The following is a 12,349-nucleotide window of genomic DNA, read 5'->3' on the forward strand; positions in this document are numbered from 1 at the left end:
TGCTATAATGTGAAGTGCACAGAAAACACTGGTCAAATAAATAGGTTAAACACTTGGAACTATTTGGAAAATCCAACAAACTTCTGCTGAATTCAACCCTTGTGGCCTCAGTGGGGAGACAGAAATCCTCTTTCCTGAATACTTGTACATGTGTAATAGTTTTCTGCAGATAATGGCACCACTGGCAGGCCAACATGAAAACACTAGAGTACTGAATAGGCGAGTCTTTCAAGTTCCTCTAGGGTCCTTACTGTTAGCTTCTCTGTGCTCCCGGCTCTTCCTTGTACCAGCTACTGGTAGATATCATGGTTCCGTAAAATGTATTACCTCTCCATTTATGTTAATCTGAAGAGGCTATTGTGCTCACCTTACAGTAAACCTTAAGATGGTCTCTATTATAAATAAGTTTGGAAAACCAGGCCCAACCCTGCTAATTTGCCATACAGCGAGGGCTTGCATTTTGCTGTTAACGTCGGAAGCTATGCTACTGGTGAAGCCCAAGCAGAACTGTTGAATGTTCCACTAACTGCAAGGCCAGGAGTTCAAAACAACTAGTGGCTCAGAAGGAGAAACATGAGGCTATCTGCTTCCATACATATGTACAGCCTCTAAAAGCCTGTAGAGGATTGCTATGACTTGGAATTGACTGGCTGGCACTGGCTTGGTTTTGGTTTTATACCACTGGCATTTGTAATACCAGCAGGAACACCCAGGGTGGACAGGTTTCAGCAGAGCTCCCAAACTAAGATAGACTGGCAAGAAAACCTGGTCATCTACTAGGAAATTAACCAGTGGAAAAAAACCCACGAATCACAAAATATTGCCTTGCCTGAGATTTCTAGTTGCTTATTTTGGTTGCTGGAGAAGGAGACCATGTGAGAAACACCCTCAAAGAAGTGCATTCACCCAAGGCCTTCAGCAATGGACTCAAACCCAGCAATGCTCCTGGGCAAAGGGCGGGGCAATAGTTTGCTCTTTTCTGTAGGGGGTTCAAATGAGGCAGAGCTGACTCAAGACAACTTACAAAATGCCACTACAGCTCAACTTGACCAAGTCTTTTACTTCCTGAAGAACGAGAACAACTCAGGGGTGTGTTATTTTCTGTAATGAATGATCTCCCTTAAGTTACCACACTAATAAGTGTGGATCTTTAATTGTAAGACACACATGTGTACTATTAAAATGAACCAACTTACTTATCATTCGATGCAGACTTATGTCGTTCAGGTAACCTGGAACGGAGGTAATTTGATTTCCCCCTCTTTCCTGTATGTGTACAATAAACAGAAGGACACAGGTTAAAGAGGAAGTCCCAAATTCTGAGAAGAATTTAGATGGCCAAATTTTAAACAGAAACTAAAAGAATGGCAAATGAAAGATAGGCAGGCAAAATACTCTGACAAAACTCTCAATAATGATTTTTATTCCATTTCTCATTCTTCTAAGTTTTATTCACTATTAACCTATAAAGCAAAACCATTTTGCTTTATAATTTATAATTTCTGATGGCACAATGTGCCATCAGAACATGGCACATTAAGGAGAAAGTTAGAGAAATCAATTTGATTACACAATTTAAAATACATTCGCTAGATAAAGTATCTTAAGAGTATTGGATTGGACGGACAACAGAGAGGGGGTGAAGGGAGACGCCGGGTAGGGCAAGATATGACAAAATAACAATGTATAAATTATCAAGGGTTCATGAGGGAGGGGGGAGAGGGAAGGGAGGGGGAAAAAAAGAGAACCTGATGCAAAGGGCTTAAGTGGAGAGCAAATGCTTTGAGAATGATTGGGGCAGGGAATGTGCGGGTGTGCTTTATAAAATTGATGTATGTATATGTATGGATTGTGATAAGAGTTGTATGAGCCCCTAATAAAATGTAAAAAAGAAAATGATTAGGGCAAATAATGTACAGATGTGCTTTATACAATTGATGTATGTATATGTATGGATTGTGATAAGAGTTGTATGAGCCCCTAATAAAATGTTTAAAGAAAAGATTATGGGGTTAACGCTTCCAGTTTTCATTATTTTATCCTCAAAGTAACAAGGAATTGGTAAGATGACCAAATAGAAAATAAGTTTCTAGTGAGATCACCGTAAAATGGAGCTGCTTGCAGGGAAAAAAGGGTCCAGCTCCTTGAACATGGATTTTCAGTTTTGCATGTGGTTCCACACAATTATTCTAAGGAACCTGGTGGCACTTTGGGTTCTTCATTGGACTGCTAGCTGCAAGTATTTATTGAACAGTCACAGTAAATTCCATCTAAGATGCTATGCATGATATGACCAGGGGTACGTTTGAATTCATTAAAAAATAAGTATACTCTTTTAATCTAGAAATGTATCTTTCTTTAGTTATGAACCTGAGGAAAACAGGGCTTCACCTCTGGCAAAGAGCGATAGTCTCAGAAACTCACAGGGGAGTTCCACCCTGTCTGACGGGGTCGCTGTGAGTCAGAAATGACTTGATGACAGTGGGTTTGTTTTTTATTTTAGTTATAGAAAATATATAACCCTTAAATCTTTTATTATTGCCCCTGCTCCCTTCTCTTCTGTTCCCTCTTATGCAACTCCTGTCATATGTTGGCCCTTCTTATTTTATCCATTATTTTCCTTTCCCATTTTAAACATGTACCATGTCTTTTTCTCTGTGTGCTATCTCACTACACTCTGGGTGAAATCCTCACATGCATTGTCCAGCGTACAAGTACTAGGATTAATTATACCAAATTTGCTGTGTAACCTTCTATTCTCATTGTTAAATAGTAAGGCTGATGTTTTCTTTGAAGTGAAGGAGCGGATAAGATTTACCAGCCCCTTTCTTCTCTTAAACACCTCGTAGTTTGGAGCAATTTGTTAGAAGGCAGGGAAGGTTATCAGCACACTGTATTACTCTGTTCTCAGAGCTGGAGCCAGTCACTCCATGTTAAGCTAGTACATCGGCTCATGTTGAGTACAAGTATAGGGAAGACACAGAACCAGATTTGTCTTCCTTTTGATAACTATAAATTAAATATCTTCTCTACTCAAAAAGTTCAAACACACTGTACTTTCAAACAAGACGCACATGCCATCTACATTTGCCAACCATTTCCATCCCTTCTTTTTCTTAACCGTAACATGTAAAGAAAATTGGCATAGCTACACGTATGATGAAAACACCTCCCAGACGAGGCAGCAAATGGCAAATGTAGAAGGTGTGTGGCATATATGTAAGAATATGGTATATTAAATGTAGAAAAATATGCTGGAGGCAAGAGAATTACAGGTGGAAAGAGCTGCAAGTGCAGGGGTGCTCAGAATGACAAGTAGTCGAAGGTCAGGATGGCTAGAGGAACACAGACACTGGGAGAACGGAGGGATGGAGGCAGAGGAGGTACTGAGGCATTAGATTATTCATGTCCTTAAATGTCATGGCGGAAAGTGAGTAGCGCATAAAATATGCTTGAAATGTTATTTACATAAAAATGCTTATTTAGATACAATCCAAAAATGTTTTGTACAATATTTTAAGAGTGGACCTTGTTAATATAGTTATGGCCTCATTTAGAATTTAAATTAGTTAATAAAGTCATGTTTTCTTTGAAACTTAGGTCATTTTAGAAGAATCAGGCTTCCAAAAAATAAAGAAAGAATCAGGTTTTCTTGGTTTTAATATATATCTAGGATGACATATTAGGATGAGCAATGTAATGATCACACATAACATCATCTAGTATAGAATTAGGCATTGTATTCCTCTATTTTGAAATGCTGTGTATAATATATACATATTGAAGAATATATAAAACATAAATATACAGTTTAATAAATAATCATAATGTAAACCAGTGAAGCTATTGCATAGGTCCAGAAAAAGATTATTGTCAGTACTTCAGACACCCTTATTGTATGACTTTTAAAAGAGCTTACTTAGAACTATAATCTGTAATAATTACCACCTAAATGTCAACTTCAATCATGTGACCAATCTTTTCATGGGCAAAAGGCCTATTCCCTTAAGTTCATATTTAATTTCAACATGGAAACTGAGTATATATCCACTTAAAATCTATTCACATTTTAGTATAGAGATGTTCAATAACCTAGGGCATTTTTAATTATAATTAGAAGCATACTAGGGACATATTAAAAAGAACTATGTAACTTAAAAATGTATGTATTTGCATACAACTTTGTGAATGCAATTCTAAAAGTAATAGCTTTAAGGTATATAGTCATGATTAGACAACGTCAAAGTCATTCGTGATCTTTTAATTAAAAAATGGGGAAAAAGTTTATAATCTCATGATGTGTTTCATTTAAATAAAATCAGGTTAGTGAGGAAATTTCCCCATTTCTCTGTAGCCCATAGTACGTGTTAACCTTTAGTAAGTGTTTAACAATGAAAGATAAATTAGGCTATTCACAGCTTATCTAAATCATACTTTATTAAATTTGAGCATGCTTAAAGTTCTAAAAACTAGGAGCCACTGGTTCATGACTTCTTCAAATATTAATACACTCTAGATTACTACATTTAAAAAATACATAAACTACCAGAGATATAAAATGATAAACTAACAGAGTAACAAATACTCTACAGACTTGTGTATAAGCCAAGTTTTTCAGCATATTTTTAATGCAGTTTTTGTGGTAAAATTAGTTTCCTTGGCTGATATTCACATCGGCTTATACTTGAGTATGTTTTGCCAAAATCGTGCAAACAATTCTTTACAAAATAAATAACTTTATATTAAGCGAGTCTTCCTCTAATGGATAATTCCATAAACGTTTTGCCAACCCATTTAAAATAGTACAGAGAAAAGAGGGGCATGAAATATAACAAATAAAGGGAAACTGTCTAAGGATATGCTAAATGTAGAGAAACCTAAAATGGACAACATGGCAAAAAATAACATTTAGAACTATCACTCTTAAACTGTAGTGCAGCAGTACCTGAATTATGTGCCCTTTAATTTATGCACATGACAGATAGCTTGTTAAGGGGTGTATCTGTAACCATTATAATTGATAGTAGCTGAAGGCAGTCAGGCCATAATTTTTACTTAATGGATAGGATTGTAAGGGAACAAAGTCTGCAGTAGCATTTAAAAATAAGTGCCTAAAAAGTTTACATTTATGTCTATTGTGCTGTCTACATTCTATTCTAGCTGTTTCTACATTGAATTCTTTTGAGAAAAATCAGCTACAGCCAAGTCATGTATTATTAAATCAAAATCTTAATTTTCCTATTATCTAGAAAAATAATAAAATAAGTGGAAAAAAAAGTTCAACTAACCATTTGAAGACCGACATCTGTGTTCTTGTTTTTCAGAACTTGTGGGCGAAGCAAATGGACTCATTTGCCAGGTCCCAGTTGTTGGAGAAAAACTCGCAAAACTTTTTTTTTCCTGGATGTTTGAAGGCTCAAATGACTGTAATTAAGATAATGATTTGGGACAGAGATACTCTTGATTAGTTATAGGTCTTTAAAATTACCTTTAAGAACTCAGCAAGCTTATTCTTTTCAGATTTCAAATATAAATATAATTCTCACATTCAAAACCAACATCTTTTGAAGTTATGTACATATTTCAAGCCTCCACAATAATTAAGGCATCTCAACTTAGTATTTACATCATTTTAACATTAAAAGGCTACTGTCCAGCCATGTTGTGAGCTTTTTGTTTGTTTGCTTGTTTGTTTTTAAACCGAACAGGAAGTGTAATGATGTTGTGGGGCAAGGAAACGCTCAAGGGTGCCTTTTAACTAAGGTCTACAAGGAAATCCTAAGATCACTACTGGGTTTCCCAAACCAAATTCTCTGCTGTCAAGCCAATTCCAACGACTGATAGCAACCCTACAGGCCAGCGTAGAACTGTTGCTGTGGGTTTCAGAGATGGTTGATCTGGATTAGCTGCCACGACACAGTCCTGCGCATCCTCGGAGGTTCCTATGCCTGGGCCCAGTGTTGCAGCCACTGGGTCAATACATCTCAAGAGACTTCTTTTTTTGTTGCCCCTCCACTTTACCAACCATGAAGTCTCTCCCCAGGGACTGGGTCTCCTGACATGTCAAAACTATGTAAGATGAAGTCTTGGTATCCTTGCCTCAGTACTGTGGTGGTCATACTTCTTCCATGACAGATCTGTTTGTCCTTTGTGCAGTCCATGGTACTTTGAACATTCTTCTCAAGCACAATTAAAATTGGTTCTTCTACAGTCTTCCTTGTTCATGTCCAACTTTCAAATGCATGAGACTTTGGAAAATATCATGGCTGGGTCAGGTGTACCTAAGTCCTCAAAGTAACAAACTTGCTTTCAGTAATCTAAAGAGCGTGTGTGCAGCAGACTGACCCACTGCCACTCCTTTTCATCTTCAATGAGCCTCGATGGTAGATCCAAGCAGACAAAATCTTTGCACATTTCATTATAATATTTGACTGTCTTCTTCAGCTGCCCTTTGACATTTTCAGTTCAGTTCCTAGACTTCATCCTTTCTTCCACTTGCTGTAGCTACACTACGATTAAGAGCAAGTTTTAGAGTCTCTTCTGACATCCACTGGGATCTTTTCTCTTTCCTGAGTATTAGGTTTGCAGTACATGGCATTTTGCTGGACTTTCATTTACGGAATGAAAAGTACCATTTTCATTCTATTACTTTTAGTCTTTTATGAGACCAATATATATCCAAATTCATTTTCTTTTTTTAAATAATTTTATTGGGGGCTCATACAATTCTTATCACAATCCATCCATCCATCATGTCAAGAACATATGTACATTTGTTGCCATCATCATTCGCAAAACATTTGCCTTCTACTTGAGCCCTTAATATCTGCTGCTCATTGTCCCCCTTCCTCCCCACTAACTCATGAACCCTTCAGAATTCATAAATTATTATTATTTTGTCATATGTTACACTGTCCGATGTCTCCCCTGCCTTCTTCTCTGCTGTCCCTCCCCCAAGGAGGAGGCTATACGTATTCTTGTAATCAGTTCCCCCTTTCTACCCCACATTCTCTCCACCCTCCAGGCACCGCCACTCTCACCACTGGTCCTGAAGGAGTCATCTGTCTTGGATTCCCTGTGTTTCCAGTTCCTATCTGTACCTATGTACATCCTCTGGTCTAGCCAGATTTGTAAGGTAGAATTGGGATCATGATAGTGGTGGGGAGGAAGCATTTAAGAACTAGAGGAAAGTTGTATGTTTCATCATTGCTACCCTGCACCCTGACTGGCTCATCTCCTCCCCACAACCCTTCAGTAAAGGGTGTCCAGTTGGCTAACAATGGGCTTTGAGTCTCCACTCTGCACTCACCCACATTTTCAATGTTATGATTTTTTGTTCCTTGATGCTTGATACCTGACCCCTTTGACAGCTCGTGGTCACACAGGCTGGTGGGTTTCTTCCATGTGGGCTTTGTTGGTTCTGAGCTAGATGGCCCCTTGTTTATCTTAGAGCCTTTAAGACCCTTTAAGCTATCTTTTGATAGCCGGGCACAATCAGCTTTCTTCACCACAATTGCTTATGCACACGTTTGTCTTCAGTGATCATATCAGGAAGGTGAACACCCACTGATATGATTTTTAGTTCTTTGATGTCTAATAACTGGTCCCTTCTACACCTCGTGGTCAGCCAAGTTGGTGTGCTTCTTCCATGTGGGCTTTGATGCTTCTCCGCTAGATGGCCGCTTGTTTATCTTCAAGCCTTTAAGACCCCAGACACTATATCTTTTGATAGCCAGGCACTGTCAGCTTTCTTCACCACATTTGCTTATACACACATTTTTCTTCAGCAATCGTGTTGGGAAGGTATGCATCCTGGAATGCCAATTTAATAGAACAAAGTGTTCTTGCATTGACTAAGTGCTTGAGTGGAGGCCCAATGTCCATCTGCTTCCTTAATCCTAAACCTATAAATAAATGCACATAGATCTATTTCCCCACACTCCTATAAATATATTTACATATGTACATTCCAGTCTTTGAACCTCTATAAATACCCTTTGTCACCTAGTTCTTTCCTCTATTTCCTTTTACTTTCCTCTTGTCCCACTATCATGCTCAGCCTTCATTTGGGTTTCAGCAATTTCTCTCGGTTACCTTGCCCTTGCTGAATCCCTACTAGGCCTCTCATGCTCTCCTTGCAACTGATTTTGGATCACTTATTGCTCCCCTGTCCCTGGGTTGGTCAGCACCACCTCCTTAGCCCCTTATCCCCCCTCTCCCATGTCCCTCCGGAACCATTGGTCCTGTTGTTTTCTCCTCCAGACTATTCATCCAGTCTATCTTATCTAGATAGATCTGTAGAGATAATAATATGCACACAAAAAAATCAAGCCATAGCAAGATAGGCGATGAGAACACAGCTATGACAACAATTACCCATAGAAGAAAAAATTAATTAAAAGAAAAATTAGAAAAGAAAAAAAAACCTGTAAATAGATCAAGATCTGATTTTTGATCTCTAGGCGTGTCCTTCAGTCAGGTCCAATGGGGTACCATGCTTTGGCCCCAGAGTCTGTCCTTTGTACTCCCTCGGGGGCTCCCTGCTCTGCTCCCATGGTTGCTCTGCCACATGCCTTTAGTGGTTTGCCTCAGTGTCACAGGGTCAGTCTGGGCCAGTCCCAGCACTGAGTCTCCAGTGTTGTCCCCCTTAGGGCCCTGGTCCATCAAGGGACAGTGTGTCTCATAGTGGGATCAGCCACATTATATTGTCCACTCGTCCATTGCCTGTTCAGAGAGGCGCTATCGTCCTCCAGGCCTGATGGGTCAGGATGTGCTCCACTCTCTCTTCCTCCCCCCTTTGCTCCCAGTTGCCCTAATCGAACATGGCTCTCTCCCCTAGCTGCAGCTTCAGTGCCGTCCTCTCAAGCAAATTCTTCTGGGGTGAGGGGCAGGTGTCCACGTAACTGGTATGGGGGCCGCCAAATTAATTTTCTTCTAAGCCTTCTAATCTCAAAATTCTCTGTGTGGTATACAGATCTCTAAGGATATGAGTCATCACTAGCTTTAGTGGTTGGTGCATAAATTTGAGCGATAGTTGTATTGATTGGATTTCCTTGAAGATGAATAGATATAATCCAATTACAGATAGCATTGTTGTTCATGGTTGATTTTGAAACATCTGACAACAAATGCCACACACCAAACCTCTTGATTGTGTCATTCTCAGCAGAGTAAATCATGATTTTCTGATTCAAAATAGCCAATACCAGTTCGTTTTAGCTTACTAATGAGTAGGATATCAATCTTCATGCTTTCCATTTCATTTTTGACAACTTCAAATTTTCCTAGATTCACACCTTGCCCATTCCAAAATCTGTTCATTAGCTGATTTGTGAAGCTATTTTTTTTTTACATTGAGTCATGACCCATTAGCAAATGAAGATCTCAAAGCCTCCATTCCCACAGACTTTACTCAAAATGTTGACTTTTAAGGGTGTAGAAAACCTCATCTGAAGAGCTCCCAGCACAGGGAGTCCAGGACAGATAAACCCCTCAGGCCCATTAATGAGAGAAACGACACTAGGAGGAGAAGGGGAAGGTGGGGGAGGAAGGAGGAACGAATCACAATGATCAACATATAACCCCCTCCCAGGGGGATGGACAATAGGAAAGTGGATGAAAGGAGACAGTGGTTGGTGTTAAGACATGAAAAAAAAATTGTTTACAAATTATCAAGGGTTCATAAGTGAGGGAGGGGAGGGGGAAAATGAGCTGAGACCATGGACTCAAGTAGAAACAAAATGTTTTAAAAATGATAATGGGAACATATGCACAAATGTGCTCGACACGATGTATGCATGGACTGTAATAAGAGCTGTAAGAGCCTCAATAAAATGACTTTAAAAAAAGCCTAATCTGGTTGTTTGAACTGCCAGACCAATACATAATTCACTATGCCCGCACGGCTCCTAGGTGCTGGTTTAAACTACAACAAAAAACCAAGTTCCCTGTTATCAAATTGATTCCAACTCATAGCAACCTTCTAGGACCAAGTAGAAGCACTCATCGGGTTTGCAAGGCAGACTGCCACATCTTCTGTGGAGTGGCTGGGGAGTTTGAACCTCAAACATTTTGATTCATAACTGAGCACTTAGCTCCAGCACAAGATTCCTCAGTGCTGTCATATGCCTTTCAAAGTTACATATAGGGCCTTTGAGAATTTGGGCAATCCGAAGCAGTCCTCTATGTAGCTTCCTCCTCTGTGCGCTCACAGACTTTGTGGATAACTTGTATTGCATTTAACCCATTACAACAATGCGTTACATCTGTCTGCCACTGCAGACCTTCAGCACCTTAAATTAAAGTTCATCTTTGTAACCTAAAACTAGAAAATGTTTGGTGAATCAATGACTTAAAAAGAGCTGCCTGGTAAATAGACAAGTCACTATAGTCAGAATATATGTACATGTGCATTATTTTATTCATCTACATGTCTATATCACCAAACACTAAAAACCACACTCAATGCCATCGAGTGATTTCTAAATCACGGATGGGTTTCTAAGCCTGTAACTCTTTACTTGCGTAGAACACTTCATCTTTCTTCCAAGAAATGGCAGGTGGCTTCAAACTGCTGTCCCTGTGGTTAGCAATTCAACTTGTGACCCACTACACTGCCAGGGCTCCAGTTGTAAGTCGTCAGGTTCTGGATATTTGTACTTCAGTTCATCTTGTGATCTCAGCATAGACAGCTCTCCTTGGCTTTCCCAAGACCTGTTTTCTCTGTAGTTTAGGGTTCTTTCATCATATTCTGAATCTTCCATATCAAAATATTCATTGTCGCCTCTTCTGAATTCCCCTAAAACGTGTCTTCAATGATTATTAATCATCCAGTATTTGTTTCTTGTCACATATGAATAGGTATAATCAAATGCCCTGGCCTCAGAAAGCTTAAACATGAAATCAACACGGAAGAGGGCTTAGGGGAGTACACGTGTAACAGAAACTCGGAGAGAAAAATCAATGTGTGCTGCAGTTATCTGCAACGAGCGATTCCTGTAATGTGGAGAGGGACACTTAAACACATGATGAGTCTGGGGTCTTAAAGGCTTGAAGATAAACCAGCGGCCATCTAGCTCAGAAGCAACAAAGCCCACATGGAAGAAGCACACCAGCCTGTGTGATCACAAGGTGTTGAAGGGATCAGATATCAGGCATCAAAGAACAAAATATCAAATCATAGCAAATGAAGGGGAGTGCAGATCAGGGACCCAAGACCCATCTGTAGGCAATTGGCCATCCCCTTACAGAGGGTCACACGGAGGAGATGAGCCAGTCAGGGTGCAGTGTAGCACTGATCAAACATACAACTCTCCTCTAGTTCTTAAATGCTTCCTCCCCACCACTATCATGACCCCAATTCTACCTTACAAATCTGGCTAGACCACAGGGTGTACACTGGTACAGATAGGAACTGGAAACAGGTAATCCAGGACAGATGATCCCTTCAGGACCAATGCTGAGAGTGGCGAGTGTAGAGGGAGGGTGGGATGGAAAGGGGGAACCGATGACAAGGATCTACATATAACCTCCTCCCTGGGGGATGTACAACAGAAAAGTGGGTGAAGATAGTGGGTAAGATATGACAAAATAGTAATAATTTATAAATTATCAAGGTTTCATGAGGGAGAGGGGATTGGGGAGGGAGGGGGAAAATGAGGAGCTAATACCAAGTACTCAGGTAGAAAGCCAATGTTTTGAGAATGATGATGGCAACAAATGTACAAATGTGCTTGACACCTGGATGGATGTATGGATTGTGATAAGAGTTGTATGAGCCCCAATAAAATGATTAATCAAAAACCACGTGAAGATGAAAAGCACAGCAAATCTGAAGTCTAGAGGTGGGACAGAGGGCACAGGTTGGGTTTGGAGGGTGAAGGAGTGGTCTGGAGGCTTGTGATGGGTTACTTTAGCCTAGTAGTTGATAGGTGCTATTGAGATGGTTTTGAGTCATGGTGACGATATGTGTCAGAGTACAACTGCCTCATAGGGTTTTAAAAAAACAAAAAACTTTTTACTGTGAATTAGGTAAAGGTTTACAGAGTGGATCATCAGCCCATAGGGTTCCGAAGGCATTTATCTTTAGAGATAGCCAGGGCTTTTTCCCACAGAGCCACAGGGTGAGTTCAAACCGCCAACCTTTCCATTAGCCGCTTAACCTGCATGCCACCAGGGTGCCCTTTCGGCTTGGTAGTCAACCTGAAAGTTATTTAATATTGCTTGGTCAGCTATCCTTTATTTTTAAGACACCCATGGAAGAAATAGTGACTATGTTACCCTTTTCAATAATTTTGGTATTCGTTCCAGAAATTTATAGTATCAAATATATATAAATACACTCTTTATA

At 39.7% G+C, this 12,349-nt stretch overlaps 1 protein-coding gene across 1 annotated transcript in view; it reads right to left on the bottom strand.

Moving 5' to 3' along the window:
* ITGB3BP (integrin subunit beta 3 binding protein) overlaps positions 1-12,349 on the bottom strand; it is a 63,505-nt gene that overhangs the window by 22,846 nt on the left and 28,310 nt on the right. Inside the window, exons 4-5 of the mRNA XM_075535066.1 lie at positions 5,289-5,424; positions 1,197-1,266 (exon numbers count right to left, since the gene is read on the bottom strand). Coding sequence (XP_075391181.1) covers positions 1,197-1,266; positions 5,289-5,424 — 206 coding nt within the window. The remainder of the gene's footprint in view (positions 1-1,196; positions 1,267-5,288; positions 5,425-12,349) is intronic.

Source organism: Tenrec ecaudatus, chromosome 1, assembly GCF_050624435.1.
Source record: "Tenrec ecaudatus isolate mTenEca1 chromosome 1, mTenEca1.hap1, whole genome shotgun sequence".
Taxonomy (NCBI): Eukaryota; Metazoa; Chordata; class Mammalia; order Afrosoricida; family Tenrecidae; genus Tenrec; species Tenrec ecaudatus.